The sequence below is a fragment of the Fopius arisanus genome, unplaced genomic scaffold (genome assembly GCF_000806365.1).
Source record: "Fopius arisanus strain USDA-PBARC FA_bdor unplaced genomic scaffold, ASM80636v1 scaffold00012, whole genome shotgun sequence".
Classification (NCBI taxonomy): domain Eukaryota; kingdom Metazoa; phylum Arthropoda; class Insecta; order Hymenoptera; family Braconidae; genus Fopius; species Fopius arisanus.
In genome coordinates this window covers 219,365-247,322 of record NW_011887751.1, presented here as the reverse complement: position 1 = coordinate 247,322, position 27,958 = coordinate 219,365, and the positions used below count along the sequence as shown (strand labels likewise).

At 38.3% G+C, this 27,958-nt stretch overlaps 8 protein-coding genes across 16 annotated transcripts in view; 2 read left to right on the top strand and 6 right to left on the bottom strand.

The window, feature by feature from the left end:
* The window catches only part of LOC105262970 (tripartite motif-containing protein 2), a 6,974-nt gene extending 5,157 nt beyond the window's left edge, over window positions 1-1,817 (bottom strand). The window contains exon 1 of one of the 2 annotated variants that reach the window (XM_011298890.1): window positions 1,392-1,817. In XM_011298890.1, coding sequence (XP_011297192.1) covers window positions 1,392-1,411 — 20 coding nt within the window. In that variant the 5' untranslated portion in view covers window positions 1,412-1,817. Of the gene's footprint in view, window positions 1-160; window positions 593-1,391 lie in introns of those variants that run through there. The other variant, XM_011298889.1, reaches the window with a different exon arrangement.
* Window positions 1,818-1,929: 112 nt separating this feature from the next.
* LOC105262971 (chymotrypsin-2-like) lies at window positions 1,930-4,409 on the bottom strand. The gene is made up of 5 exons (XM_011298891.1): window positions 4,122-4,409; window positions 3,867-4,026; window positions 3,407-3,656; window positions 3,059-3,199; window positions 1,930-2,767 (listed from the first exon to the last, which is right to left on the bottom strand). The coding sequence occupies exons 1-5, from the start codon at window positions 4,195-4,197 to the stop codon at window positions 2,594-2,596; spliced, it is 801 nt and encodes a 266-aa protein (XP_011297193.1). The 5' UTR covers window positions 4,198-4,409; the 3' UTR covers window positions 1,930-2,593.
* Window positions 4,410-4,742: 333 nt separating this feature from the next.
* Window positions 4,743-6,562, bottom strand: LOC105262968 (histone H3.3-like). The gene is made up of 4 exons (XM_011298888.1): window positions 6,342-6,562; window positions 6,214-6,259; window positions 5,730-5,896; window positions 4,743-5,370 (listed from the first exon to the last, which is right to left on the bottom strand). The coding sequence occupies exons 1-4, from the start codon at window positions 6,365-6,367 to the stop codon at window positions 5,199-5,201; spliced, it is 411 nt and encodes a 136-aa protein (XP_011297190.1). The 5' UTR covers window positions 6,368-6,562; the 3' UTR covers window positions 4,743-5,198.
* Window positions 6,563-6,786: 224 nt separating this feature from the next.
* On the bottom strand, window positions 6,787-16,394 carry Cdk12 (Cyclin-dependent kinase 12). 5 transcript variants are annotated; one of them, XM_011298879.1, is made up of 8 exons: window positions 15,872-16,394; window positions 11,728-14,713; window positions 11,443-11,647; window positions 11,100-11,368; window positions 10,909-11,025; window positions 8,662-8,944; window positions 8,380-8,500; window positions 6,787-8,138 (listed from the first exon to the last, which is right to left on the bottom strand). In XM_011298879.1, the coding sequence occupies exons 2-8, from the start codon at window positions 14,703-14,705 to the stop codon at window positions 7,885-7,887; spliced, it is 4,227 nt and encodes a 1,408-aa protein (XP_011297181.1). In that variant the 5' UTR covers window positions 14,706-14,713; window positions 15,872-16,394; the 3' UTR covers window positions 6,787-7,884. The 5 variants fall into 5 exon arrangements, 4 of the variants coding, with proteins under 4 accessions (XP_011297181.1, XP_011297185.1, XP_011297183.1 ...); XM_011298883.1 differs by having other exon boundaries at window positions 11,728-14,710; XM_011298881.1 differs by lacking the exon at window positions 15,872-16,394 and adding an exon at window positions 15,363-15,446.
* On the top strand, window positions 15,622-19,059 carry LOC105262966 (leucine-rich repeat-containing protein 28). Of its 2 annotated transcripts, XM_011298884.1 has the most exons (7): window positions 15,622-15,661; window positions 15,732-15,812; window positions 17,170-17,586; window positions 17,703-17,889; window positions 17,951-18,100; window positions 18,252-18,437; window positions 18,513-19,059. In XM_011298884.1, exons 3-7 carry the CDS (start codon window positions 17,208-17,210, stop codon window positions 18,757-18,759), a joined length of 1,149 nt encoding a protein of 382 aa, XP_011297186.1. In that variant the 5' UTR covers window positions 15,622-15,661; window positions 15,732-15,812; window positions 17,170-17,207; the 3' UTR covers window positions 18,760-19,059. The 2 variants fall into 2 exon arrangements, with proteins under 2 accessions (XP_011297186.1, XP_011297187.1); XM_011298885.1 differs by lacking the exon at window positions 15,622-15,661 and having other exon boundaries at window positions 15,743-15,812; window positions 17,151-17,586.
* On the bottom strand, window positions 18,884-21,250 carry LOC105262967 (uncharacterized). Of its 2 annotated transcripts, none has more exons than XM_011298886.1 (3): window positions 21,063-21,250; window positions 20,472-20,732; window positions 18,884-20,383 (listed from the first exon to the last, which is right to left on the bottom strand). In XM_011298886.1, exons 2-3 carry the CDS (start codon window positions 20,652-20,654, stop codon window positions 19,391-19,393), a joined length of 1,176 nt encoding a protein of 391 aa, XP_011297188.1. In that variant the 5' UTR covers window positions 20,655-20,732; window positions 21,063-21,250; the 3' UTR covers window positions 18,884-19,390. The 2 variants fall into 2 exon arrangements, with proteins under 2 accessions (XP_011297188.1, XP_011297189.1); XM_011298887.1 differs by having other exon boundaries at window positions 20,472-20,690.
* A 64-nt stretch (window positions 21,251-21,314) lies between these two features.
* Window positions 21,315-22,608, top strand: Phf5a (PHD finger protein 5a). The gene is made up of 3 exons (XM_011298876.1): window positions 21,315-21,651; window positions 21,856-22,046; window positions 22,127-22,608. The coding sequence occupies exons 1-3, from the start codon at window positions 21,600-21,602 to the stop codon at window positions 22,214-22,216; spliced, it is 333 nt and encodes a 110-aa protein (XP_011297178.1). The 5' UTR covers window positions 21,315-21,599; the 3' UTR covers window positions 22,217-22,608.
* Window positions 22,249-27,923, bottom strand: retm (real-time). 2 transcript variants are annotated; one of them, XM_011298877.1, is made up of 9 exons: window positions 27,860-27,923; window positions 27,685-27,776; window positions 25,462-26,347; window positions 25,086-25,174; window positions 24,881-25,018; window positions 24,707-24,827; window positions 24,511-24,635; window positions 24,310-24,378; window positions 22,249-23,914 (listed from the first exon to the last, which is right to left on the bottom strand). In XM_011298877.1, coding segments are annotated over exons 1-9 (2,091 nt in total). In that variant the 5' UTR covers window positions 27,861-27,923; the 3' UTR covers window positions 22,249-23,344. The 2 variants fall into 2 exon arrangements, with proteins under 2 accessions (XP_011297179.1, XP_011297180.1); XM_011298878.1 differs by lacking the exon at window positions 24,310-24,378.
* Window positions 27,924-27,958: the final 35 nt, after the last annotated feature.

Genomic DNA, 27,958 nt, shown 5'->3' with positions numbered 1-27,958 from the left:
TCAACAAAAAATGCTGATAAACAATTTCGCTAAGTCCATCGGTTCCAGAGATATCCCTGAAAAACTGTCAACACATCATAATCAACACCCGAATTTCGCTGTGGTGAGTGCCAGTTTTATTTCGAAGACTTCTCCAGGAGCAATTGCACCCTGAACTTACTGAATAGCTAGCCTGAGTGCCTCCATGATCCCCAGACAGATCTCCAAGTGTCCAGATCAAAGTTCCCCAGTCAAAATCCTAGATGTTCACCTCCTGACCCAGAGACATGTCACGAACTCAAAAACTCGTGAAACCCCTCACCCCGAATTCACATCTGTCCCATCCTGACCCCCAGGTCGAAAACCCCAGGAGAACAATAGACAGCACCAGGAGAAGAGAACAGAACACAACAAAAACACTCAGTCGAATGTTCTGCCTCCACCAGCCATTTCCCCTCGACGTATTTTTATTTATTTAATAAATACTAGGCCATGGCGAAGATCGAAATATAAACCGTCAATTGTCGTGGCTTTTATTTTTTCATTATTTTGAAAATGTCGAGTCAATACCAAGAGATGAGACAAACTGATAAAATAGGATTCTCTGATGTTCACTCACTCGCGTCTCTAGTTACTCTGGTGGTGGGAATTCTCATCTACCCATTGGTCCGTAACAATTTTGAGGGGGACGGGGGGGTGCAAAGTGACCCCTCGGCTGGAGGGAGAGGGAGAGAGAAGGACAGAGAGGGATTAATGCACTCCCTCGAGGAAAAATACGGATTTTACCATTTCGCATTTATTTCATTCACTCTGAGGTATTCAGATTTTTGAAAATCATGGAAATTAAAAAATTGTCATTGACCCCCCAATTTTTTTGGATTCAAAATTTGAATTTTTAACCTACTCTAGTGTTTCTTCTTTTAATTGGAAATTTAAATTCTTTTAATTGATATTTATTCATTATTTTTTATTGGCAGTCAATTTTTTATTTCAATTTTTAGTTTTCTGTCGATTTTTCGAAAATCTAATGAATTCAATTTTTATGGATAAGTGTCTAGGAGGTATTAATCTCTCCAGTAATGATTGACAGTGAGAAAGAGGGAATTACAACTCAGAATTATTTTTTTCTCATTCATGTTGTAATTACACTATTAGAGGAATTGCCGGTGATTATGGGTTGTCTCAAGGTTGTGGAAGTGAATATTCCCAGGAGTTGATGAGAATTTTTCGAGGTGATTCCCCTTTTAATATCCTCAATTAAAAATTTACCTAAAAAACAGATCTATAAAAAAAAATCCCACCCCAAAGTTTTCCCTCAATCCCACCCCCATTTCCCCCAAATAAACTGATAATTAATAACCAATAAATTAATTTTAACAATTAATAACGATTAATAAAATAATTAGACTCACATAAAGGGACAGCAGCTCATGTAGTTGTTTGTTGTTATTGTTTAAACAATAACACAGTGTTGAAAGGGGAGAGAAATAATGGAAAATGTTGATTATTCTTTGGGGATTCAACTCTTCTGGTATATCTCACATTCTTATCGTAAGAAAGGAAATTGTTATCCGAATAAAGAAGTCCTATATTGATTCAACGCACGTATCTCGGGAAGGCCAGGTGTTCTTATGCAGGTGGTGAATTTAAAACACCGACACCTTTATCTCCGTTTACTAAAATTCTAATTCACCATTTGATAACACTCTCAGGATGTCGTTATCAAAATATATTTCCATAGATTATTTACACATCCGTAAATAAACAGTATAATTATTCATCTCCCCTTCACTCTCCCCAAATCAATTTTCCATTCCCCAGAATGGATAAATAAACAAAATCCCTCGTGCGCTTTAAATTAACAATTATGTTTTCAATTTAAAATTAATTAATTTGATTAATTAATTAAAGTAAATTTAATTAATTTCAATTTAAATGAATTATTGTTGATTTATTTTCATCGGCAACTATTCTATTTTTTTTATTTGTCCCGATGTTTTTTATATTTTTATTAATTAATTCGTCATGCGCAGTAAAAATGGGTCAACTCTCGGTGCGTAAACACTTGCAAGGACTCCTGTTAATTGAAACGTAAATTGTTATTAATGATTCACTTTTTCGGTCTGTGGGGTGGTGGTGATTATTTATTTCCGGGAGTCGGGGGTGTGGAGAGTCTAGTGATACTTAATTCAGGGATTCCAGTGGGATTTTGAGTTTATTTTTGAGGGAGTCATCATCCCTCCGATATGGGGTGAATCGCGGCCATTGGAGAACTGAGGGTTGCGCGGACATACCCCAGGGGTGAATCCCTCGGAGGGTGGGATTCAAAGGGGATGGGATAGGTCAGGGCACCGCTTTGTTTTTAAAATCCCGGGATTATTGTTTAAACTCAACTACCCCCTCGTCACCCCCAAAGAACTAATTAAAAATGATAGATAATAAAAATTATAACAATTGGAGAAAATTCCCTGGAATTAATTTATATTAATCTGTCTTAATGCTGTGGATTGGAATGATTATCCTCGGATTCATTATTTATAATAATTAATTGAGGATTTTTCTCTATTATTTTTTATTGAAATTATAGAGATTAGTGTGGGGAAGATTTTTTTTTTTATTCATCTTCTTCGAAGTCCACGTCGTCGTGCTCGCCGATTGTTTCGTTTATCCAATCGATGTAGCTGGAGACTCTGGTGAATACATCAGGTTTTCCCTTGGCACATGGAGTCCCCCAGGAGACGACGCCGATCTGCACTCCATCGGCGACGAGAGGACCCCCTGAATCGCCCTGAAATCAAATTACAACGAAATCCATCAGTTTTCGGGGAATATCCCCGAATCCGCTGGACCGAGTGAAATTTTCATGATAACCTTTTTTGTAGCCCTAGATCGGCCCTACAAAAAAGGTTTCAATGAAAATTTCGAGATTTCTCCCAGAATCGGAGATAATCCACAATCACTCGACTTGGTTGAACGAATTTATTTGTTTATGAGGTGAATGTGATTTTAATTAAATGTTTATTTACATTTCTACTTCAATTAGGATCGGGATATATTTTTTAAATGATAATACACTTACGTGACACGCACCCTCCCCTTTTCCATTGAGTGTACAGAGATTTTTCTTCGTAATTCGCATGAGAGAAAAATTCCTGCACTCGCGCTGATCAATTACTGTCAATGTAATACGTTGAAGATCATTAGGCGTCTTCCCCGGGTACTGCAATAAAAAAATATATTACCCTCCCCAATCAGCAAACATCCCCCGCAAAAATGGGAATTACAATGTGGGAATTACAAAATTATCGAAATCCGCGGGAATTTTAAACAGATGGAACAAGTGCTACAATTCTAAAATAATCATCAACATTTTATCAGTAATTTACACATCCGCATAATTATTGATTATTTATATTCCAGTGCTTACACTCGTTGTACCCCATCCCGACAGGACAGCAGGGTAATCACTCTTATCGAAATACTCGGTGGGAAGTGAAACGGGTTGAACGTAATCCGAGAATTCTATGTCCTGATCAACATGAATGAGTCCAATATCATTCTTCACGAATAATGAGCTGTACCCCTGGTGTCCATGAATCTCTGACGACTGATAGGCATCTCCACCCTCGTCCAGAGTCGTCGTCCCCACGACTACAGTAATTGCCGAGTCGTTGAACCTACCACAATTATCAAATCACAATTAATCTAAATAAATTCCTGCCTCAATTATAAATAAAATCCGATCACATAAATCGATTTAAATTAATTGTAGTAGATTAATTAAAAAATTATGGAAAAATTTGTAATCAGAATTTTAAATCAGAATCCTCTGGGTTTTTTTATTGTTTGTGGAATATTTTTGTGGTTTAATTAACAATTGGACGTACCCGCGTAAACAATGAGCGGCTGTGAGGATCCATCGTTTATTTATAATCGATCCACCACAGAAATGTCTCCCCTTGACTCTCAATGAAACTTGATAAGGGAATTCTCCCTCTCTGGCTGGATATCCACCGACGATTTTTCCCCTGTGATGTTCTTCATCGCCTGAAAAAATAAAAGAAATCTAACTGATAATATCCGACAATAATTAATAAAATAATCAGACTAATTAATATTTTTATTAAAAATCAATTAATTACATTTTGCGCACTCGAACAAGCAGGCGACGATGAACAACAGAACGAGACAGTGTGGTCTCCGCATTTCGTTGAACATGACTGAAGTAAATAAATAATTAATGCACAATAGCTCTTATATACTCGAGCGATGGGTGAGTGAACATAAATGCCGAGGAAAATCCAGAAATGATGCACCGCCCACTGGGAATATTTAAATTTAGGGTCAGATTACCGTGATCAGGGGATTATTTACAAATGAACAATAACTTTTAGAATGTATCTCGCGTGAAAGATTACGATAGACTGTAAAACCTGTCTGCAATAAATAAGTGAAGGGATTGGGGTCCCCACGTCGTCTCCTTGTTCCCTACATTTACTTTTTTGCCCACCGGATGTTTAATTATTTTTCAACCGCACGTGCACGTGTCTTACGTGAAAGCAAAAAAATTTATCCCAATTCAAGTTTTTATATTTGGGCCTCAGATCTTGGCCAATTGTTTTTATTTTTTTTTAATGGTTTCTCTTGAGGTACATTCTTGTGGTTGGAGTGCTGGGGAAATGTCGATAGACGGTGATAGGTGATTTTATTTCTTTTGGAATTGACAAACCCGATGGAAATTCGAGAGCAATCTCACGCATTAATTGTCTGGATAATTTTTTTATTATGAAAATATTACAGAAATTGGAAGGATTCTTCCAGTCGAGCATTTCTGAACAATTTATTTTCATTCTCAAAGAATTATCTAGTCGCTAAAGGAATATTCGGGTTCCTGAGATTCTCTTCACAAAAAACAATATCATTTTTACATAAAGATAAATTTTACAGTAAGTATTTCCTATTTTTATACAAAAAACCATCAACAATTCATTTAAATTATCGATTATGATATGATTAATCGTATTGTCAGTGAATGAATCCTCAGGGAGAAGTAATTCCTGTCCCCATTGGACATTTTATTTAAAAAATCTGGAAAAAATCTGGGAATAGTTTTACCTCTCCATTTGACTCGAGTGAATTATTTTTATCATTCACGATTTATTAATTTACTCCATCCGCTGTGGATGTAAAAATGGCAATGATGATTTTGGAGTTGATAATTATCTGTTGATTACGTCGTCACGTCCTCGGAGTCTCCTCATGAGGACCATATCTCGTTGCATCAGGGTCACTCGTTTGCAGTGAAATGCCAGAAGTATTGAATCCTCGAAGAACTGTACCAGGTAGGTCTCAGCCGCTTCCTGAAGTGCTTCCAGTGCATTCGCTTGCATTCTTCATTATAAAACAATAATTAAACTCAAAGATAAATAACTGCATTTTTTTCAAGACCAGTTTTCACCCGATATCTCGGCACTGAAGGGAGATAACGATTTTTTCATCGATACCTTTTTTGGAGATCTCATCTTTTTCTATAAAAAATGTATCTGCAAAAAAATCGCTGGGATCCTTCAATCACAAGATATCAACGAAAAACTCGTGTAGAATTCGTAAAATTATTTGTTTTGGTATTTCTCTCGTTTTTGATTCGTAATTGTTACACAATTATTAATTAATTATGAAATCCTCTTCAGTTTTTGCGTAATTGTCGAGTGATTGATTAATGAGTGGAGAAATTGAGGGAATAAAATCACCTGTCAATGTTTTTTCTCGGGAAGAGATCGTGAATAATCTCTTTTACGAGTCGGAAAAATGGTAATTTGGGAATGAGTAATTTTGTCGATCTCCTGAGGGCTCTGATCTCCTGGAGAGCTCGTACCCCTGGCTTCACCCTGGCCTTGCGATTCACCAGAGTTTCAGTCTTCAAAAACAATAAATAAACAATTATTATTCAAATTATTCAATAATTTTCAAGAGCTTCAGGCCCTTCCGTTAAAAAACTTATAAAAATCAAACAAATATTTAAATATCATCCATAAACGACAGATAAAAATAAATAAATAACTGATAAACATTATAAATATAATTATTTCAATATATATAATATTAAAATATCAATAATACTGAAATTATCACAATTATCTGAATACGAAAATATCTGTCATCTCTTCACGTTTAAATTCCTGAATAAAAATCGTTTTCGTCTTTTTAATTCTACGAATAAATAATAAAAATTACTCTCGACTTTTTTCCAGGCGACGACGTAGCCCCAGCATTAGATTTCCTGCAAAAAAATCCAATAAATTTTTACGATAATTACAAATAATGACCTTCAATCAACAGTTGGTGTTTCATAACCTACGCACCTCACACCCGCTTTTCTCCGCACCATTTTATTTATTTAAATAATCCAATCGAGTCCTCAGATTGTCGTCAAAAATTATCTCTAAGCGGTAAATTTCCTTTTTTATTTATCGTATGTGGGGAGGAGGATTGAGTATTCCTGTCAGGATCTTTACATTTTTTTATTGTTCGCTTGTAAACAAACGGCTGATGCCAATTGCCCGCCAAAATTTCAGTCCAGCCAACACCATTCCTTTTTTCCTTTGCTCATTACTTCAGGTCAGAGGTAGTCTAACCCTTTTTTGAATGAACTCCAGATGAAATCAGTGATAATTCTGTGATAATTAATTGTTTGTGTGTAATTTATTTATTTATAAATAATATCGTTCGTTATTGTAAGTAAATCGAATGATTTTCGCTGGGATTTTGTTGATTGAAAGGAGACGATTCCAAGAAAATCCATCAATATTAATTATCCAAGTCTTTATTATTGATCCTTCATAATATTTACATGTTTCATCGACTATTGTTTTGCAATAATAAAAAAGAAAAACATATAAACTCTTTACAGTAGAAAAAGAAAGGAAACATTCACCAGAAATTGAACAGAAGTTCACGTCAATTCCCTGTTGAATATCTCGAGATCTACGAAAAATCGGGGAATTATGCAGAGACATTTTTTGTAGATCTCGTTGTCCTCTACAAAATTTTCTTCTAGGAAAATTCGATATCTCTCACTGATTCCGAGATATTCACTGATAACGGGGCGTTGATCTGAACTCTTTCGCTTTTAGTCACTGACTTGTAATTATTCAGTCCCCGATAGCCCCAACAAATAAATAAATTAAGAAAACCGAAGAACCTTGTGAGAATGTTGAACCAATTGTTCAACGAAGATGACTGGTAATAATTTATTGCCTCGTGGATTTATTGGGAATAAATCCGAATCCTAGATTTACGATGAAAATATTGAATTTAATATACAAACAGTTATTCTTTGTTCATGTTAATTGATTACGGGGAGAAAATTATTTTTAAATATCACGGGTCATTAATTGATGAGCTGCAGGATTATGTTGTATTCCAGGGACGCAAAAAATAAATAATTAGCTCAAAAAACTGATTTAATCTTCAATTACTAATTAAAATGTCAAAACTCGAGATTGAAATCTTCCTTATTCATCGATTAACCCGAAAACTGTTGACATCACGAAAAAACACTAGAGGACTTTTTTCAAGCTGATTAATTTATCCATAAAAAAGTCCTCTACCATTTCTCTCCCAGAGCGATACTTTTCGAGATAAATACCGAATAAATAATCAAGTAAAATCGACTCATCTCTTATCTCACCTCATTACGTTATTAATTAATTAAATCGTTAATGATTATCGGTTTTTATTGCTGATTATTATATTTTGGGCCTGTGGAATGGAGGGGAAGATAAATCCTCAATGAACCAGAGAATTTAAAACTCGTGTCTCCCCTTTTCTTAATGACTCATTTGTTAATTTTTGATTGTTACAATAAATTACACGGTAATGAGGGTGACAGGGGATGACACTGGACTACGAGCCAAACGCAGACTGTGTGGATGACGAGGGCGCTGGAAAGATGGCCTGTGATGTTCCAGCGAATGATTTACCTGACGGATTCGTTATCGGTGTACCGTAAGTTTCCAATCCATATCTTGACATTAAAGCAGACAGCGCAGTTTTTACACCAGCTGTTGCCAATTGAGACCATCTTCCACCGCAGCTAACAGCATCATCTCCAGCGTACACCGCGTGGGCGTCAAAAATTGTTTTTACACTGGATGCATCTAAAATTAATCAAAAAAAAATTCATTCACATTTAAATTTGAATGATAAATCAATTAAATGAATTAAATCAATTAAATAAATTGAATGAATTAAACAAATTAAATCAATCAGTGAATAATTAATTTAATTATTGAATTAATTTTTCCATTTTATTTAGTCTGAATTTAATTGATTACTCAATGTTTATTTATGATGATTTGGAAATTGAGGATTGAGGGATTTTTTAATTAGCCTAATTACCAGGTGGGGGAGGATTGAGTACTGGCAAATGAGCCTCAAGTTGTCCAGTTGCCCTTGAATTCGCTGCCAATCGTAATTCGGTGTGCAGCTCCTCTAGGAGTTGTACAGCTTTCGGATCACTCTGTAACAAAAATCCAATGATTCATTACCAACAATAATTAATCCATAAAAATAATAGAAAAATGCTATTTAGTTTTATTGTCTCCTAAACAAACATAAACACAAACTGAACATTTAAAAATTTTTTAATTGTTAGATTTTAATTGTTAAAATGGGGATTACCTCATTATCCAACCGAAGGGACATGAGATCGTCCACTCGGATGGGTTTTCCTTGACTGAGTGCACCAGTGAGATGACTCAATTTCCTGGCGAGGCTATCCTCAGTATTAACGTCCATCCCCTGGACATCACCCTCGCCCCTCTGATTAATCCTCGATTTAATAGGACTGTAGTAATAACCACCTGGTGACACACTGTAGGTATTCCCCTCGAGGATTCCATCATTGCTCCCAAAATTGGCATGAGAGCTGTACCCCGCCTCCATTTTCAATCTCTTCGATGATCTGAAGTCAAAAATAATTGATACTATTAATCACCAATTATTAATCTCAATAATTAATTATCCATTCATGCGACGATTACGATTACTCTTAATTAATTTATCGACAGTATGATTATTCGTTGATTTATGGATATTGCAGTGGAGGGGAGTGACAGGTTTTGTTTATTTATTATTAGGTGGAGATTTTTTGTTAATTATGGAGGGGTTCACCCACTGATGACCATGAGATTAAGATGAGGTGGATAAATGAGAAAAAAAAATCGAAATAAAACAGTTACCTATGGTAAACACCCTGTTTAAGTGATATTTATTTTCTCCCTCAATCATTTGGCCACAATCTAACTCAATTATTTCCTGCAACACATTTTTCAGTTTTTTCAATTGTTATTTCCACCTTTTTTCACAGATTTCTTGGTGTAACATAAATACAGTGTTTTATATTGTTAATACATTTTACAAATTTTTGGAAATTCATTCGTGGAATTGTTTTGTAATTGAAAGAATTTTTTCGGTTTTTCTATTTATTCTGTGACTCAGTGATTAATCCATTTTTTGAGTCCCCCTGTTTATCGATTTATCTCGGAGATTATTGGCTTTAGAGGAAAATGTCAGAAGAACTTTTTTGGAGATCGTTTTAGGATCTAGAAAAATGTCCTCTAGGGTTTTCACCGGAAATCCATAGTTTTCGAGAAAAATCGGGTATTGAGGACAAGTCATCGATTTTTTGATGGGATAGTAATAGTTATCCCCTAGAATTGCATTTCGAATTGATTTTCAATTAAAAAATGATTTTATTGTTAACAAATTGAGACTTGAGGTTCTTTCATGAATATTTTGGAACCCTTGGGAGAATTCCCGGAATTATCAGGAGAAATTTCTGGAGGAAATGGTGATACGATTTTTCTTTCATCACTTTCTCTAGATTTTCCATTAATTCCATTTATTTATTATAAATTTTCATGTTCTCATCAGAATTCCAGATTCCGAAATCATTATCTCCATGATTCTCCACTTCTACTCCCTGATTTTTCCATTTTTCCATGAATTTCCAGAACCACAAATTAATCCCGAAAAAAAATCCATTAATCTCCTCCATAATAATTCCAATTGTTAATTAACAAAAACAATTAATCCAAATTTCTTCCTCTACCCCTCATCCCCTGAATGTTCTCTCCCCCTCGAGCCCCAATTTTTCCAAAGCCTCAATAAAAAATTCTTTAATTAACAATTAACAAAAAACATCCCCCAAACCCAGAAAAATTCCTCAAAACATGAAATCGCAAAAATTTCATCTTAAAAAATATCTGAAATAAAGTAAAAGGGGGGAAAATCTGTTTTATTCATTTATTTACAATACCAGTAATAATAATATTACTTAAATACTAATAAACCGCACGGTTACATCGTTGTCCCTCTGGGCGATCCCTCTTTGTTCATATAAAAACCAACAAATATATTTATTTACATTCGATCGAAGCATTATCCTCTAAACATTTACACAATTTTTTCAATCTCTAAAAGAAAAAAAAAGATAATGAAAAAACGGGGGAAAAAAAACGGAAAAAAATTTCCAAAACCAAAAGAAAATAATTCTGTGAAAAAATTGCTCATTGATGCCTCTGAAGACGTCGATTAATGACCATTAATTACTAATTAAATAACCTATCCTACATAATAAATCAAAAAATTGTTTATCATCGTCTCAATCCCCTGCATCGTAAATAAAAACATCAATAATACCGTGCAGGGGACGAACAATTACTGAATAATGATAACAAATGTATTGTGTCTGCATTTTTGATTTGTTTTAAGTAGATAAATGCTGACGATATAATTTCCACCTAAATACCTTATCGACTAAATTCTCGGTTTATATACATTAAAAAAAAAAGTCAATATATATTTCTTTCAAAGATATATCTGCCATTTGTTTAAATATTTGTGCTTCAACAGTCAGCTACTCACCCTCCAACGTCTCTCCCAGTGGCCGCTGTCTCCGCCTGTTCTCTCATCTGTTTTCGTCGTTTTTTACTCCACAGCTCGTGACAGTCTTGCCACGTGGGTAATTCAGGCGCTGGCATCCTGAAAATCACGAGATAACAATAAAAAAATCAATATCAATAGCCCGTACATTATTTTTTACAAATACGACATACAACTCTGGCTGAACGTTCCTCAGCCACGCACTCTTCAGGGCCTCAGAAGCTGTTATTCTCTTATCAGGATCAAGCTCCAGCATTTTATCAAGGAGATCTAGAGCTAGTGCTGGCATGAATGAGAAATCCTCGCGTAATCTCCGTCTGTGGGTTTTCTTGGCTTTCAGCAGGTGGAAAAGGGGGAGTTTTATCACAGATGGCCAGACTGCTGGTGTCGGGGTGCCACAAACACGAGAGATCATCTCCAGTTGCTGCATCTCTGCATTACCCTGAATAATAACAATAACAATTGATTGGTATTATCTCTGGTATTTTATTTCACCGAGAGATCAATTTTATTTACCGGAAACAGGGGTTTCTTCCAGAATAATTCTCCCAGGATGCATCCACAACTCCAGACATCAATTGCTGGGCCATACCTCTCCTCCCCGAGCAACAACTCTGGTGGACGATACCACAGGGTTATAACTTTATTGGTATACGGCCTCTGTCTGTCCTCAGCATTGTACAACCTGGCCAATCCAAAATCCGCGAGTTTCACCTCTCCCCTAGAATATCAATCCAACATTATCAGTTCCAATCAGACTAAAATCAACCAAAATAAATCAAAAGATAACTGAAAATTCACCTGTTATTCATAAGAATATTGGAGCACTTGATGTCTCTATGAAGAAAATTCTTGCCATGACAATAATTGAGACCATCCAACAGCTGCTTCATGATACTAGCATTATTCATCTCATTGAAGTCGACCATTCCCGACTCTAGTAAGCCCATGAGATCATGATCCATGTACTCAAATACAAGATAAAAGCTCCCCTTGTCCTTCCTGAAGTCCTTGGCATCCTGTTTATCAGTAACAATTTCCCTGAGATTGACAATATTCTTGTGATTGAGCTGCCTGAGGATCTTGATCTCCCGAACAGCTGTGATGGGAAATCCCTCTTTCTCATTCTCAAGTCTGACTTTCTTGAGAGCAACGAGAACAGCGGCTCGTTTATCCTGGGCCTTGTACACCTGTCCATAAGTGCCCTCACCAATCTGTGCAATAACTTCAAAAACATCGACACACCTCTCGCCCCAATCCTTGCCACCACTGGCAGACATTGGCATGTGGCAATTTCTAGAGCTCCTCCTCTTCAGGATTTTGGGTCTCTTGAGCTTTGGTTTTGGTGTAATTCTGTCTAGTTTGCCCCTGGGTGGAGTGGCATTGGTGTCCTCTTCTCCAGAGAACTCATCAGACCCGGGGATCATCCCCGGAGGCATCGGCAGATCCTTGATACCCCTCTTAACTCCTAATTTACTCCCAGGTGTAATCGCAGCACCGATCTTAGCTTTTGGAGGACTTGGAGATCTGCTAGGTGGTGAGTCGATGCTCTCCAGGTCATTCTGATTGATACCTGGTGGTAGTGGTAGCTTTGAGAGGCTCTTAGTCTTGAATTTTATTATTGGAGTCTTGGGTGGATCCACTGATTTCAGTGGCACCAGATTATTCGGTGTATTGAACTTGGAGATTGCATTGATGAGGGGCTGTGACTGATGAATTGATTGAGCTGTTGGTACTGTTGGTATTGGTGATGGCTCTGGTGGTGGTGTTCTCGCAGGATAACCCCTTGCACCATTATTCGGTGGTAGAGGTGGTGCTGGAGGTAGTGGTGGTGGTGTTGGCTCCAGGAGTGAATTATTAACTGGTACTGGTGGTGTTTGATGGCTCTGGGGTAGAGGTGGTGTGAGTCCAGCCTCTTCAATGGCTCTGGCACCAGGTGGTGCTGGTGGTACTGGTGGTGGAGGTACCGGAGGTGCTGGTGGTACTGATGGAGCCGACGCTGATGGCCCAAATGGAATTCCCGAAGCTGGGGGAATACCAGCAGACGAAGAGGTTGATGAAACTGAAGATACCATCACCTCGGGCTTTCCCTCGAGCTTTCCATTGGCCGATTTATCGAGATTTATTTTAATATCCGATGAATTCGAGTCCCTCTCCTCATTACCCTCGATTATCTGCACCTCGTCCTGATTACCTGCCTTCTCCTTCGCCTCCTGGAGCTTTTTATACGCCAATTCCCTCATATTTCGGTCCTTGACTAGTTCAGCGAAGAGACTCGTCTCATTAATCTTCGCTTGTCCCCTCAGATTGATGGCCTTGATACTCGTCGGACTTCTGGCCCGTGATCTGTGAGGACCTGGTGATGGTATCGACGATCTCGACGACCTGGGGCTCTTCGATCTGTGCTTCCTGATGGGTTTATGAATTTTCGGTGATCTCGATTTTCTCGGTGATCTACTCCTCCTCCTCGATCTCGATCTCGACCTAGTGGGTCGCCTCCAGCTCCTCGGGCTTCTCGATCTCGATCTCGACAGGGCCATCGGCAGTCCCCGCCCTGGGGGACTCCTCGTCGACCTAGATTTCCTCTTACTATCCCTACGCTCTTTCTCGTGATGTCTGTGACGTCTCTCAGAGTCGTCCCTCCGTCTCCTCTTGCTCGTAGGTGATCCCGACGATCCAGGATCACGTCGTCTGTGCATCGAGGGTGAATAATCCCTTCGTCTTGGACTCGGTGTGTGCCTCATCCTCAGCATTCCCATCGGTGAATAATCCCTTCTCCTCGGAGATGGCGATGGCTCTCGTCGACGAGGACTCGGTGAATGCGGTCGCCTCCTGGAGACCTCCATGGGACTTAAACTCCTTCTCTCCTGGGGTGATGGTGATTTCAGTAACTCCGGTGATTTTGGCATATCTGGTGTCATTTTTCTCGGTGGCAAGAGTGGTGTATGCGGTGATTCCGTTCTACGCGTGATTATCGAACCTGGAGGTGTCATATTTCTCTCCTCACGTGGTGGTGACTCCAGGTCCATATCACTCGGTGACCGATTATCACGTGGTGTTGCTGGCGATATAGGTGATGTCGAGTCCTTGAGGGGAAGTGGTGGTGACTCAGACCAAGTGTCAATAGGTTTTGGTGGCTCTGGTGATGGCCCATCCTGGAGAATAATCGGTGGTGATCTAGATGCTCTCTTAGTCTTACGTTTCTTCTTCTTCGATGAACTCGATGATGGGCTCAATGATCTCTTCTTCTTCTTCTCTCGCTTGTGCTTCTTCTCTTTTCTCCTGACATAACGACGATTGTCCTCCTCGTACTCCGGACTCGGCTGTTGGGCTGACTCCTGGGGGGAGTAATGACTCGTGTGTCGATGCATAGGTGGTGATGGCGACAGACTGATTGGTGATGCTCCCAGTGGACGAGGTGGTGATGCATAGTATTTTGGCTGGAGGAGGGACTCCAGTTGGTCACCCTCGGTGTAACTAGCACCACGTGACTCTTCTGATTGTATCTCACCGGCTTCGGGGCCTGATAAGTCCTCGCTGGATACGTCTGAGTACTCGACGAGGGGTTTTACCACTGATGATGCTACTGATGGTATTGAGTCCAGGCGATCGCGACTTCGCTTTTTCTTTTTCTTTGAATTTTTTGATTTACCATGCTTACGGTGCTTCTTGTCGGGTTGAGATAGACGATTCAATATATCACCTGTCCCGCTTTCACGACGACGGGATTTGTAACGGCCATTACGATCCACACGGTCCAGGTCGCGACTGCTAGGCATGTCACCTGCTGGAGGAGAACAGCTCTGGTTATCGCTTTGTCGGGTTAAATCGCCATTTATCTCCAGTGTTTCTTGGTTTAGGGGTAAATACCAGAGGACTTGTTTTCTGGGAAATTTAATTCTCTGGAAAAAAGGTCTCTAAGGGTTTTCTCGTAAATCTAATTATTTCCTGGGAAATGAGCGGTGAATGAAAGGGGAAGTCTTTTTTGAACAATTGTTTAGTCAATTGTTGCTGGAAAATTCATTTAAAAATCAGAATTCACTAGATAATTTATGGAGAATCATTCCCGTCGTTTTTTGGATTGAAAATGGGGGTTTTACTGGAAATTAGTAAATGACTCGTGTTTTCCTCGTTATCACAGGGAAATTTTCACAGAACAGGGTAGACTGAAAATTCCATTTCGACACTTGAGTTTTCCAGGAATATCTCCTAACCGAAGAGAGCTACCGAAATTTCCAGAGAGACCTTTTACGTCCCCCTGATTCCCCTCTCCAAAAAAGGTCCTCTCAAAAATTCCCCATCTCCCCAGGATCCCGAGATATCCCTCAAAATCCCCAACAAAATTTTCCATTTTCCACACATGTCGTCCCCACGAAAATTCATAAAAACCCTCCCCTCCCAGAAACTCAAAAAAACATTTCCAAAAAAAAAATTACCCCTCAATCCGCACAACAATGCGAAGTTCTGGTTTCGTCCTCATGTAGCACAGTAACAGATACCGAGTGATACGATAACTCCCCCAATAAATAAAGCAAAAAAAAATCCCTCAAACAATCCGAGTAGCACTGCACGTTATAAAAAATGTTGAAAAACTCACTACACCACATACATCACCACATAAAAACGGCATATACATATATACCCGTGTACATAACAACAAAAAAAATAAATGATGAAAAAGGGGTGGATAATGGGGTGGTGGTGGATTATCGGACGCTGAAAAACCGTGGAAATGGTGATTTTTGTGGTGATGATTTAGTTAATCTCTAGCTGCCATTGGCCACTGCTTATTCCAAACGTTTCAGTCTCTCCTGCCGCCATTGCTGTGTCACGTATACACGAGTGTAAAAGGGTGTCGGCCTCCACCGATGGATTATAAAATGCCAGTAAATACTTAAATTATTACCAAAAAAAATCAAATAAATGTACATAAATTTCTACTTACGTGGAACAGTCGAATGATCTCACGATGCACGTGATGATAACTCGCATCTGACTCGTTGTCCAGCCAAATGATAATTTGGACTGTCTTATTGTTGAGTTATTGGTGAAAGAGGAAAAAAATTTTTGAGAAACAAATTCCGCAAATATATCGCTGGCCTCTTGGTCCTTGTATTCGAATTAAATTATCCACGCAGATATTCTCTCTTTTAAATTCCGTATTTATCCCGTTTATCTGTCGTTATTTTAATGATAAATTTTCATTTTTATCAATAATTTGATAATTGATCTTTCATATTAACATTGTGAGAATAATCGATCGCATCATTCAGCATTTATTTTTAGTGGATTAGAAATGATAAAGTTGAGTTGTCGTGACTCGACTCCATTTCCATTTGGTGGATAGGCGTTTGTGCAAGGGAACTAGACCCTTTTTTCCCACTATAATACCAGATGAAATTGCCGATGTGACGTAATTCCGACATTGCAACGCCATCTTTACTGCTCACTCAAGGCGGATGCGCATGGGTTGCGCGGGAAAATTTCAATTTTTTCATTTTTTTCACTTGTTCACTTCTGAAAATATTCCCCTCTTCAATTTAACAATAAAAATAACAATAATAATAATAACAATCATAATAATAAATACGATTCATTCGAATTGCAAATGGAATTTAATTCTCCATTTTATTAGTTTAATTATCATTATTTTGATTATCCTATTTGAAAATATTTCTGTCATTGTTTTTTGTCAATTTATTTTTAAATAACATAAATAAATAGAATAGTTCTTCGATTTTTAAACTTTTAATTTAATTGTTTTATGCTATTTTCGATAATTTTAATAACAAAAAAAAATTTATAAGAATCAAAAGAAATGATTTTTCATTGATTTTCAATCACAATTTGATTTGCGTCCGTAAATTTGAGTTTTCCCGCCTCCGTCCTAAAAACCATTTTTTCGTTTACCCCGCCAACTTCACACCGCCCAACCCCGCGCACGCGCACCCCAACGCGCTCATTTCAAATTCGATTTTTCCATCCCAAATGTCAATTGAAATTCTCTCCACCTTTATTGTTTCCCTCCCTTACAAAATCAATATTCATAACAAAAAAAGTTGAATCATGCGTGGAAACAAATGTAACCTATCCCCAATTAAACCAACAAAAATAAGGAAAAATAATTGAAGCGTCAGAAAAATAATACTTCCCTTGAACACAGGTATCGAGTAGAATTACCGTGGCATTGACCCAGTTTATTCTACCCTACGATGCAGTAATAGATTTTCTGTGTCAACCTAGGAAAGCTCGAGCCAGTGGTCGTGTAGCGATGATGAGAAATGGATCGTCATGAGAGAGACTTGATGGATTACACCAAGGAGATGATGGAGAAAAAGATTCTCCACTGGAATTACCGAGGAATAACGGAGCTCCCGATATCCCTGAGAGACAAAGGTACTGCAATTGAGGAGTTATACCTGAAGGAGAATAAAATAACTGTGATACCTCCATGGATTTATCAACTGACAAACCTAACAAACCTGTACTTGGCCGGAAATAAATTAAAAAATCTCCCCGAGGAGTTCAGTGTGATGGAGAGGCTAAAAGTCCTGGACTTGAGTGACAACGACCTCAAGGTCGTACCCGAGGGGTTGAAGAGACTCAAAACACTCAGGGAATTGATTCTCGATGATAATTCGTTGTGTCAACTGCCATTAGGTGAAGAGATTGTATTTTTTTTATTCTTTCATACCATTTACTACTCGTACCCACGATTTTTCCTTCGATTTTTGTGACACAAGTGGTGGATCAAGATAATTAATCGTTTTTTCTAGATATCGCGGATTTTGAGGAGCTGGAGAAGCTATCGTTATGTGGAAATAATTTTGTCAGCCTCCCAGAGTGGCTGGGGTCGTTGAATAAATTGCAGAGACTCCTGGTGGATAATAATTTCTTGGAGGAGCTGCCCAATCGGTTGACACTAGCTCAATCACTCGAGATCGTTTCTGTTTGCTCCAACAGGTACAATATTTATGGATTTTCTCCTTTGATAAGTTGATATTTTATCTTTTTGGGATTTCAGGTTGAAACATTTACCCCTCAACTCCTTCGTCTCCCCGACGATGATCTACTTCAGCTGCAATTCAAATCTCAATTACATCAGCTACTCCTTGCTCTCTCAATTCCTCGAGCTGGGGTGGAACGATGGGAAGAGTTTTTTTCCCAGGAATTTGTTAGTACGAGTCATTCGTTTCGCTTTATTCATTTTATTTATCGAAAATTTTTATGTAAAAGAAGAATTTCTATCGTGAATTTATCAGGAAATATTTTCCTGCGGTAATTATAAAGAGAAAAATATTTTTCTGTTGAATTTACTCCACCAGGAACATCTCGGAGATGATGTCCAATCGTGTCCTTCAACTCAGCGTTGATTTGTCGATGGAAAAAGAGAATTTCAATGGAACAGCAGTTGTTAGATTACCCAGACAATTGATCAGAGTCTTCAGGATGGAGAACAGAGAGCCGCCGTCCCTGTGGGAGCTGTCCTTGAGATGTTTATTCTCAAACAAGTGAGTAAATAAATAAAAATAATTCAATTAACAATTCTCCACATCAGATTAATAATTTTTCTAATTTTCCTAAAGCTACGAAAATTATCTCAACATCTCCATCTGCCCCAAGCCAGACATGTTCCACAGTCTATTGTTCAACGGTCCATTATGCATTTGTTTAAACAATCAGTGCCACCAGCCAATGTTTACAGAGGCATGGGCAGCTGTTGGCACCAGCGAAGAGATTTCCCTCCTGATTGTTCTCCTCTTCTGCTCCCAGAGATGCAGCCAGACATTCGACTTCCTATCCCATGGGATCAAAGTCCTTCCCTGGCGCTAATATTTATTTATCAAAGCCAGAGTGAGAGAAGAAATATTGTAATTATTCCAGAGCTCAGAGACATATTTTCCTAGTTACTATTTTCAATGAAGAATTATAAAACTAGTTTTAAATGCATAGATTGTTGATTTTTTGATGTTTAGGAATTTATTTATATACAAGATTGTCACCAAAATGTACAAATGCAAAGCGATATTATCGATTCAGCCTTAGAGACTAATGAACTTATGTATTTTATTGAAATTGTTGAGGAAATCATTGCCCTTCCACGTTGAATCAATAAATTATAACGAAATGGAATAACCGAATAGATTTTTTATTAATATTATTGTTCAATGATACCTCTGGCAAAATATCTTTTGAATATAATTACAACAGTTATAATTCAATCCAACAATATCAATGAAACATTAAAAAATGAATTTTCCTAATTATTCGAATCGATTTTCGCAGGAAGACGCGTGTGAAAAATTTTAATATAAAAATTATCTCAATTTTTCTATTAAATTTTCACGTGCGTGGAATAGTAAAAAATAATTATGAATTTTAATCATCTTCACAGATAAATTTCGATCGATCGACTGAAACATTAGACCGTCCTCTATAATTTATTAATATATATAAAAATTCGTTACGCACAGAGAAAATCGAGAGCTTTGTCCCTGTCGATGTGACACTTGACTAGAGCCTTGGATGCCTCATCCTCAGGGAATCCCAAGTCCTTGAGTGTTGACAAGTCCTCGTAATATTTTTTCGCCATCTCCAGATCGTGTTGAGCTACATCCATAGCCTTTTCAGCATCATCTCCAGATATTCCAGACTCCTCCAGGGACTGAATAGCCAGAAGATACTCAACGACTTTTTTGTTGTCCGCGCTTCCTAGATTTTTTATTGCCCTGGCTGACCTTGAGAGTGGAAATCCCATATCCTTGAGGTGTTTCGCAAGTTTTTGATCGGATTCTGATAATTCAGCGAGGGGATTTGGTAGAGTCGAGGGACTCTGGGCAGTAGGTGGTGATTTTTTCAACTCCGGAGTTGTCTCTGGGTCTGGACTCTCCAGATCTGGCCATGGCTTCCAGTTATCCATGCAGGGTCTATCCTGAAGAGTCCTCTGCAGCTCCTCAACAATAATGGAAATATTTCTGCACTCACTCCCCTGTGGTTTATCGTAATTATCATCAGCCTTATTCTCGATCTCGTCCTTCTTCTCCTCTGGGCTCTCCTCGATGCTCAATTCCTTGAGGATGCTCTCTATTTTTGGCGCAGGTGTCCACTGGGAATTGGACTGCAACACCTGGGCAAGCTCCTCCATATCGTTGATCGTCTTCAGCTCGACGTTATCAAAGGGACTGCTCGTATCATTATAAAAGTCCTCGTAATTAAGTCTATTGTATTTAACGTGAATATCAATATTATGGAGATCACTATGAGGCGGTGACAAAGGCTGAGGCGTGAGAATAGTTGTCTCTGGTGCTGGTGCCACTTTAATTGGCAGTGGAATCATCGCATCGTCTGGAGATGGTGGCGATGGGGTTGTCGACTCTAGCTCTCGTTTTCTCCTCCTCTCCAGGCGTGACCTTCGCGCCTCGGCATTTGCCTGTCTGGCTTTACGCAATTCTGTGACCTGGAGGACAGACGGATGAATTTAATTGGATTGGGTCGGCCTCTCCTGGAATTTTCCACCTGGTCATTGGAATGGAGGACAGTCTTACCTTCTCCAGGACCGATCTCTCTAGACTGAAGTCGTAATCGTATTTGGAGACATCCGGGAATTTATTGTTGTATGCCGCAGGCAATCCGAATTTTCTCGGGGGCTTGTAGGCCTCTGCTATCTTCACCTGGACACCATCCATGTAAGATGCCGCCTGATCGCACTGGCCTGACGATCGCGACATTGTACTCGTCTTCAGGTTCCTCCAAGCCCATTCAACCTGACAAATTCATTTTATTCACGAATAAATCAGTGGTTATTTCTAAAAACAAAAAAAAATATTAGTCACAGAAAAATTATGGAAATTAAATATTACAAAATAAAAAATTACAATCATTGTTATGATTTATTTATTTATAAACATTTAGTTGATAAATAAAATTCAGAGAAAAATTGAAGGGATTATTTCGCTTAACCTCAAAAAATTTCGATACTCACGAAAAAATGAGAAATAATCGATTTAAAATTTTTTTTGAAGTTTTTAATTAATGAATAAATATTTTAATTGAATTTAAAATGTAGAGAGTATTAATTATTGATGATTATTAATTGATTAGTGATGATTGAGTTTTCCTGTCATCAGCTGACTCACTCGATTCGTTTGGAGATCAGATGATAGTCATTCCAATCGATAAATCATTGAAAACAATTTTCAGTCGATTATCCACACGATGATTTAACAATAAATACAATCCAAACATTTGCACAATTATTATTTATTGGGTTTTTGACAGAAGAATCATCAGCTCGTCACATTGGTGGCGGCCATCTTTGAAAGGCCACTCGATTATCATCGACTAGTCGAACATATCGATTCCACTCGTGGCGATTAATCGATTGTCGATAGTTCCCGCAACCAAAAAAAAAACATAAACATTCTTTAAATGAAAAAAAAATTGTGATAAACCGTTTTTTAAATAATTCAAATATCCCGCCTAGGGGATTCCATCTCTGAATGTGTTTTTACAATAAACAAATTGGATATATGGAGTAAAGAGTCTTGTTTGTATAAACAATTATTATTGTGGATTAGGGGAAAGCGTTTTGGAGTCAACAAATTATTCTGACAAAAAACCCGAGTGTTTGGGGTCTGAATTTCGAATTTTGGGGCCTAGAATTCAAATATATCATGGCAAAACATCATCCTGATTTAATTTTCTGCAGAAAACAGCCTGGAGTAGGCAAGTAGTTCCTCATAACCTCATAACCTCCATTATTCTATAATAAACATTAATAATAAATAATTAATTAACAATTGCTCAAAGAATCCGAGATTTCTGCGTCAACAAATAAATTCTCCATCGAATTGGAATCTGCGGGATTTATTTGGGTCGATAATTCATTTGATTTATTATTTTATTAATTAATTGTTGTAATTATTTCAGCTATTGGGAGATTATGCGAAAAATGCGATGGGAAATGCGTAATCTGCGACTCGTACGTTCGTCCTTGCACTCTCGTGAGGATTTGTGATGAGTGTAATTATGGGTCATACCAAGGTCGATGTGTAATATGTGGAGGTCCAGGTGTTTCTGACGCATATTATTGCAAGGAATGTACAATCCAGGAGAAAGACGTGAGTTCACCATTTTTCCTTCTGAAAATACCACTCGGATTATTTTTTAATTAATTAATACATGGATTTAATCTCCTCAGAGGGACGGATGCCCCAAGATCGTCAACCTCGGCAGCTCCAAGACAGATCTATTCTACGAGAGGAAAAAATACGGCTTCAAGAGAAGATAAACAATTAAACAATGAAAAATAAAAACGCCAAATTTTTCAACATCATCTATATTTTATTATCTCTAATTTCATGATTAAAATTCTTCAGACAAAACAATTAATTGGAATGTCCTGACGTCTGAATGGAGTTAGCACATGTGTTCATTAGAATTCTCTTTAATCATTTAACATGTAATATAGAAGTCTCTAAAAAATATCGTCATTACAGCAATGAAATTTCTCCGAAGTGAAAATATCAGTTAAAATTTTCAAATAAAAAAGAAAATGCGTCGAGATAATTTTCACTGGGTCACAAACTAAAATCGACAAAAACATTCGAATAAACATTAAAAATCCCCTAATTTTGTAATCTATCAAGATACAGTAACGAGTGGATAAAATTCCTAATCGAATTACCATGGACAATACCTTACGAATTCGCTCCTGGATCTACAATTTAATCACGAAAATTTCTACTCTCAAACCCCTCAGTACCCTAAAAACATCGCTATACGATAAATTCCTACGCTGATTTAATTATTTTCAAAAATATCCTCGCATTTGGTTATTCTAGTATTGACTAATGACAAACAGTTAAATATTTTCGAATTTGACAATTAATTGATCGAGTTTCAATGCATTAACGAACAGTAAAAATAATCCTTGAAAAATTACGACCTAATTTCGAATGTAATATTGTCGTTGCCTAAGTTGTCAGGTTTCCGTTGTCTCCACCTAATCATTATCACCTATAATCAACGCCCCCCACCCCCTATATACAATTTCCCACAATTGGAAGAGTCGCGTATATTAATCTCAATCACAAAATATATCCTGTACATTATTCATTAATTATGGAGCATTATCACTCTCAAATATTCACGCCTCGCCCAACGGTTGTACGAAAATAGTCTCTCCTCCATGATATAGAGTCCAAATAGCCTCGTGAATATTTCCTGCATGATATCAGCGATACGTATCGATTCGCGAGGACGTCCCCGAATTTTCATCTCTAAATTCCGATAATTGGTGATTCCAAATAATAAAAAAAAACCGAAAATAAACCGAAAGAATGAAAATAACTGGTGGAAAAATTTAATTCCCCGAGGATATGCCGGCGTCCTCCACCTCCTCGTGAATTCCTCCCTCTCATCTGGACAGGGATGAGCTGGCAACAGATCTTCCACTGACAGCTGACTGCAAACTCATCATAGATCCTCGATAATGAGCGGAGGGAAGTACCTCATAAAAATACATGAGCTGTGCCTTATGGGCACTGATGGAGGGTAAAAATTCCCCTTCATCAGGATTCTTCCACTGGAGTATGTACGTCCCGGGTTCCTGAATGATGTGAGTACCCTGGATGCTCTCCCCATCATGACAGACAACACTGGACTCCACCTTGATGCAATCAACTCCCTCCCGCCACTCCTTCATAAAATTTCCATCGATCTGATCGTTTTGTTCACCAGATGCAGCCCCAGGTGACATATCAGCCTCCGGTTTCTCATGGAGAACCGTGAAGATGACGTTGTGACGCATCACATCGAAATCCCAGGTGAGAACAGCTCCTGGATCATTGGTATTGATTGCTACATGGTGGACTTGTCCGTGGGATAGACTTATCGAGTGATAGAGGCTGTGCTCATGCTCATTCGATGGCTCCAGCTCAAGACGGTAAAGATTCTTTGGCACAACACCTCCCTCGTTGACGTATGTCTGAAAATAACGAATCATTTTGTGGATTAATACAGTCTCAGGATCAGAAAGACACTCAGGTGATTCGTGGACATTCAGTGGAGACCTCTGAATATCTGCTCAACTGATATTCATGATTCGGTGGTCGTCAGGTGCTGATTCAACTCATTCACCCAGAAAAATCAATCGTTTACTCCATTTCATGTTATATTTATCATCAAAAAAAATTTTAATAAATTATCTAATTGATTGATTGAATGATTGAATGATTGAATGATTTATTCTCGTTTTTTTTTAATTGATTAATCATTTTTCTGGGTTGAAATACTTGACGGTGATGATGACAGTAAACCAGACAACGTGATATCCACATTTTGATGTCGAGAAATTGCTCTATTTTTTCGATATAATCTTACACTGCTGCATGGTGACTCGTAAATGTAATATCTCGGTGGTACTGTCAGTTGTTCAACAGAAATACTCTCCTGATTCCAATTCAATCAATCGAAATAATAAATTCGCAAGAGAGAGAGAAAAAAAAACAGAATGGCAAATTCATTAATCTATTTCACCAATTAATTCTGCAATGAGAGTAATTATTTCCTAGGATTAATTACCTCTGATGGACCCCCCAGGAAGTCAGGGATATACTCTGGATCGATGTAATCAGTCAGGCCCCCGTCGTTCTGCTCCTGATAATCCGTTCCACAGTAAAAAATAAATTTATTCCTCGTATTTTCATCTGAAAGACAAAAATATCGATAAATTCACCGGAATTCGCACTTCAACGCGCATTAAAATGGAGAATCTCACGTATAAAAGTGCTGATGAGTGTCCAGAGGATGGGAAAACATCTAGGAGCTCTGATAATCAGAACTCTACCCATCGTCTCTGGGTAATTGGCCTCGACGATTTCGATAATCCTGAGAAGTGCCTGCAAGTTAAATTGTTATAAATAAAAATGAATTCAGGTAGTGGTGGTGGTACCTTGATGCCAGGTCTCCACAAGTGCCTCATATTGAGCCCCTCTAGATCGATGAGAAGACACCACTGTGACACTGGGTGTCCAAGGACAGTCGTAGCTTCCTCCATCAGCGAAAGCCCCTCCTCGCAAATGTGTAAAGCCTCGAGGAAAAAACAAAATTAGTCACTCCATTATCGAATTATTTTGTTATTGCCGGGTATAACTTACCAGTAATAATAATTCATCCTCTCCAATCGATTTGAGCAAGCCCTTGACGTCCATTTGACCTAATCGAAGAATATACAGGGGACGGCCGTCTGTAAATTTATTATAAAGAAAATTATGAAAAATAGAGAGTTCTTTCAACATTTATCGATTATTCATCCCTTAAAAATCAATTTTTCCACGTGTACCCCTCTAGGTGACAATGAAATCCTCAGAACCAATTGAAACATCGAAATAAATAATTCCCAGAGGTTTTTCAGTGAAAGGAATCCATAAAATAATTTTGATTCTCTTCCACGTCCTCAGGGGGTAGATAATTAGAGACCGAGTCGTTTAATAATTTAATTAAATGGTAAAGGTCTTTCCCTGGTGTAATTACCTTTATCGCAGTGATGCCAGCCCCCAGGGAAATAATTCTTGACGACCTTGGGGGCCTCGTACTCCTCCAGGAGTCGATCAATCTGATATTTCTTTCTCCAGTGGAGTGACTGGGTGAGCATTTCCTTGGATTTATCAACCATAAATTCTCTGGCCCTCAAAAAACGTAGCAGTGTTGCATCACTGGGTACAGATGCACCTCTGAGCTCCTGAATGCTGTTCCTGAGCTGAACAAGTCGACTCTCCTGCATGAGATCCAATTTTCCGAGGTATCTCTCGATGTAATCAGATGACAATTGTATTTTACTGCTTGGTAATTTGGCATCGGTGTCAATTTTCTCCTCGAGGATGATCTCCTCGTCGTCTGGCCCCTTCTCAGGGCCCTTCACCGCCTTCTCTGGCTCCACCCAGGCATCAACCGACGTTACACCCTCTTTTTTCAATTCATTTATGAAGTACTCGATTATCTCTTTACCCTTGGCGATGTTCTGGGCGTACTGCTTCATCGCTAGCTTCTCCATGGCATTCTCGAAGCCAAAAAAATTCTTTATGTCGAGGCTTGCTGTCTGCTCGAAGCATGTCCATTCTGGATTCTCAGGGTGGACGAAGTAGCGGCATTTTTCTACAACTGCAACTCTTGCTGCGAATGACTCGTTCCATGCCTCGATCTCTAGGATTGAGTTCCTTCGGTCTAGGATGTTCTTCTGGATGAAGTAGATAAAGTCAACACCGATTATCTTCTTCAGGATGTATGGGGCCTCGACGTTGAGTTTACATCGACGCTCTGTTGTGCGGATTGCCCCGTTCTGCGATTCCTCGTCCAGGGTCACCTCGCAACCGACGAACACCGGGATTTGGGGACATGTTGGAAAGCGCTTCTCGTATGCCTGAGGACGTACAGAAAATTTTCAAGGACTTCCATTATCAATTTCAGATTAAATTCACGACAATCAGAGAAATCACTGGAACCTGGCGCATCTCAGCTGAAAAAATACGCCGATATCTCTTGATCTAGCGCAGATAGCGGATTTTTTGTAGAGACCTTTTTTCTAGAGCAGATTAAAACCCAAAAAAAAGGTCCCTAGAAGATTTCGCTCGGTCGCTTCGATCCTGAGATATTCCCCGAAAACTCCGTCATCGTTGTCACAGCTTCAATAATTACTTCAGTAATTGTAAATAAAATAATTATTTGAATAAAAAATTCATTGAGACTTCCGTGACTAATGAATTCATGAACCAAAACTTGAATTATCAGGAAATAACATTTTCCGGTGTTAATTCCCCCTGATAAAATTCTAATGACTCTGTAATCACCAGTAATTTGTACATCGAGGAATTGCGTGCAGCAAACCGACATGTCACGATCAATTTAAACATTAATTTTAGATACGACACATGTGACACGTGAGCCGATGCTATCTGTGATGTATTTACCTTTAAAAAAGCTTTGAATAAATCTAAAAAAAAACCCTTCACCGCGTACTTGAGGGATTCAGGGAATCGGATGAATTAGAGGCAAGTATTATTTCAGGGAAATCGTCTTGGCAATAAGTGGCAAGTGCTTTGAGATATTTTTAACTCGACTATTTTCTCCAGCTCTAATTGATTTTGTGGCTTTGGCTTCGACTGGTCGCGATTTCCACCCAGTGAATACCAAGTACACAGAAATTACACAATTATTTATTCCGGGAACAGAGAAATTGTCTCTTTATCTATTTATTTATTCATTCCAGTTACGAAGTCATAAATTCAATTCTCCATTTCATCGTCATGGATTATCTCTGAAACTATCGATTTGAGGTGAAAACGCTGAGAATGTTTTTTCTAGCTGATTAAAATCTCTACAAAAAAGTTCTCTTGACGATTTTTCGTAGAATCGATAGTTTTCGATGAATCGGTGATTAAGGAGTAATTCATGAATGGGGTGAATTATTGGGGTAGTTTAGTGTTGACGCTGTCAAAACCCCTGGAATGGGTCCTAATGAAAGCAAAAACATCCAGCAGTGACCCCTGACATTCCTACAAACTCGATAATCCCCTAAACGTGTCAGTGAATCCATATCTCTCCCCAAGCCTTCACGTGCATGAAAAACTAAAACAAATATCACAGGTGAATATTACGTAAAAATGTAAAATCTTCCTCTCACCGCCCGAAAAAAATCACAAGGATGACTGATGGATGATATCTAATGACTCAAGATGATAAATAAAATCCAAAACAAACCAGCATGACCAGGGGGAAGGGGTGCTTGTAGACCCTGACAGGTGATTGATACTGCTGGACCATTTTTCCACTTGGTCTCTTCTCCAACTGCACTGTTTATTTATTTTATTTATTTATTATTACACATGCAATTCACTGAGGGTGAAGGGAATAATGAGGAGTGTTTTTCGATTACTTGTCACTGGCTCCGACGTCACAGGACGAGTGCCAATTGCCAAAGGCTCTTTGTTGGTGGAAGATTTAAACGTCAAGGCGCACACTCAAGTATTTTTTA

What these genes read in the sequence shown, in the direction of transcription:
- LOC105262971 (XM_011298891.1), bottom strand. Translation starts at nt 4,197, where the DNA reads ATGTTCAACGAAATGCGGAGACCACACTGTCTCGTTCTGTTGTTCATC. An exon ending in GCCGCTCATTGTTTACGCGG is followed by an intron (nt 3,657 to 3,866) that starts GTACGTCCAATT and finishes TAATTGTGGTAG; the next exon opens with GTTCAACGACTCGGCAATTA. An exon ending in AAGGGGAGGGTGCGTGTCAC is followed by an intron (nt 2,768 to 3,058) that starts GTAAGTGTATTA and finishes ATTTGATTTCAG; the next exon opens with GGCGATTCAGGGGGTCCTCT.
- LOC105262968 (XM_011298888.1), bottom strand. Translation starts at nt 6,367, where the DNA reads ATGGTGCGGAGAAAAGCGGGTGTGAG. An exon ending in CGGAGAAAAGCGGGTGTGAG is followed by an intron (nt 6,260 to 6,341) that starts GTGCGTAGGTTA and finishes ATTTTTTTGCAG; the next exon opens with GAAATCTAATGCTGGGGCTA. An exon ending in CGCCTGGAAAAAAGTCGAGA is followed by an intron (nt 5,897 to 6,213) that starts GTAATTTTTATT and finishes TTGTTTTTGAAG; the next exon opens with ACTGAAACTCTGGTGAATCG.
- LOC105262967 (XM_011298886.1), bottom strand. Translation starts at nt 20,654, where the DNA reads ATGTCGCGATCGTCAGGCCAGTGCGATCAGGCGGCATCTTACATGGAT. An exon ending in AGAGATCGGTCCTGGAGAAG is followed by an intron (nt 20,384 to 20,471) that starts GTAAGACTGTCC and finishes TCTGTCCTCCAG; the next exon opens with GTCACAGAATTGCGTAAAGC.
- Phf5a (XM_011298876.1), top strand. Translation starts at nt 21,600, where the DNA reads ATGGCAAAACATCATCCTGATTTAATTTTCTGCAGAAAACAGCCTGGA. An exon ending in CAGAAAACAGCCTGGAGTAG is followed by an intron (nt 21,652 to 21,855) that starts GCAAGTAGTTCC and finishes TAATTATTTCAG; the next exon opens with CTATTGGGAGATTATGCGAA. An exon ending in GTACAATCCAGGAGAAAGAC is followed by an intron (nt 22,047 to 22,126) that starts GTGAGTTCACCA and finishes TAATCTCCTCAG; the next exon opens with AGGGACGGATGCCCCAAGAT.
- LOC105262966 (XM_011298884.1), top strand. Translation starts at nt 17,208, where the DNA reads ATGGATCGTCATGAGAGAGACTTGATGGATTACACCAAGGAGATGATG. An exon ending in GTTGTGTCAACTGCCATTAG is followed by an intron (nt 17,587 to 17,702) that starts GTGAAGAGATTG and finishes CGTTTTTTCTAG; the next exon opens with ATATCGCGGATTTTGAGGAG. An exon ending in GTTTCTGTTTGCTCCAACAG is followed by an intron (nt 17,890 to 17,950) that starts GTACAATATTTA and finishes TTGGGATTTCAG; the next exon opens with GTTGAAACATTTACCCCTCA.
- retm (XM_011298877.1), bottom strand. An exon ending in CCTTCCCCCTGGTCATGCTG is followed by an intron (nt 26,348 to 27,684) that starts GTTTGTTTTGGA and finishes GTACGTCCTCAG; the next exon opens with GCATACGAGAAGCGCTTTCC. An exon ending in ACTCATCAGCACTTTTATAC is followed by an intron (nt 24,636 to 24,706) that starts GTGAGATTCTCC and finishes TTTGTCTTTCAG; the next exon opens with ATGAAAATACGAGGAATAAA.
- Cdk12 (XM_011298879.1), bottom strand. Translation starts at nt 14,705, where the DNA reads ATGCCTAGCAGTCGCGACCTGGACCGTGTGGATCGTAATGGCCGTTAC. An exon ending in AATATTCTTATGAATAACAG is followed by an intron (nt 11,648 to 11,727) that starts GTGAATTTTCAG and finishes TTGATATTCTAG; the next exon opens with GGGAGAGGTGAAACTCGCGG. An exon ending in ACTCAATCCTCCCCCACCTG is followed by an intron (nt 8,139 to 8,379) that starts GTAATTAGGCTA and finishes GATTAATTTTAG; the next exon opens with ATGCATCCAGTGTAAAAACA.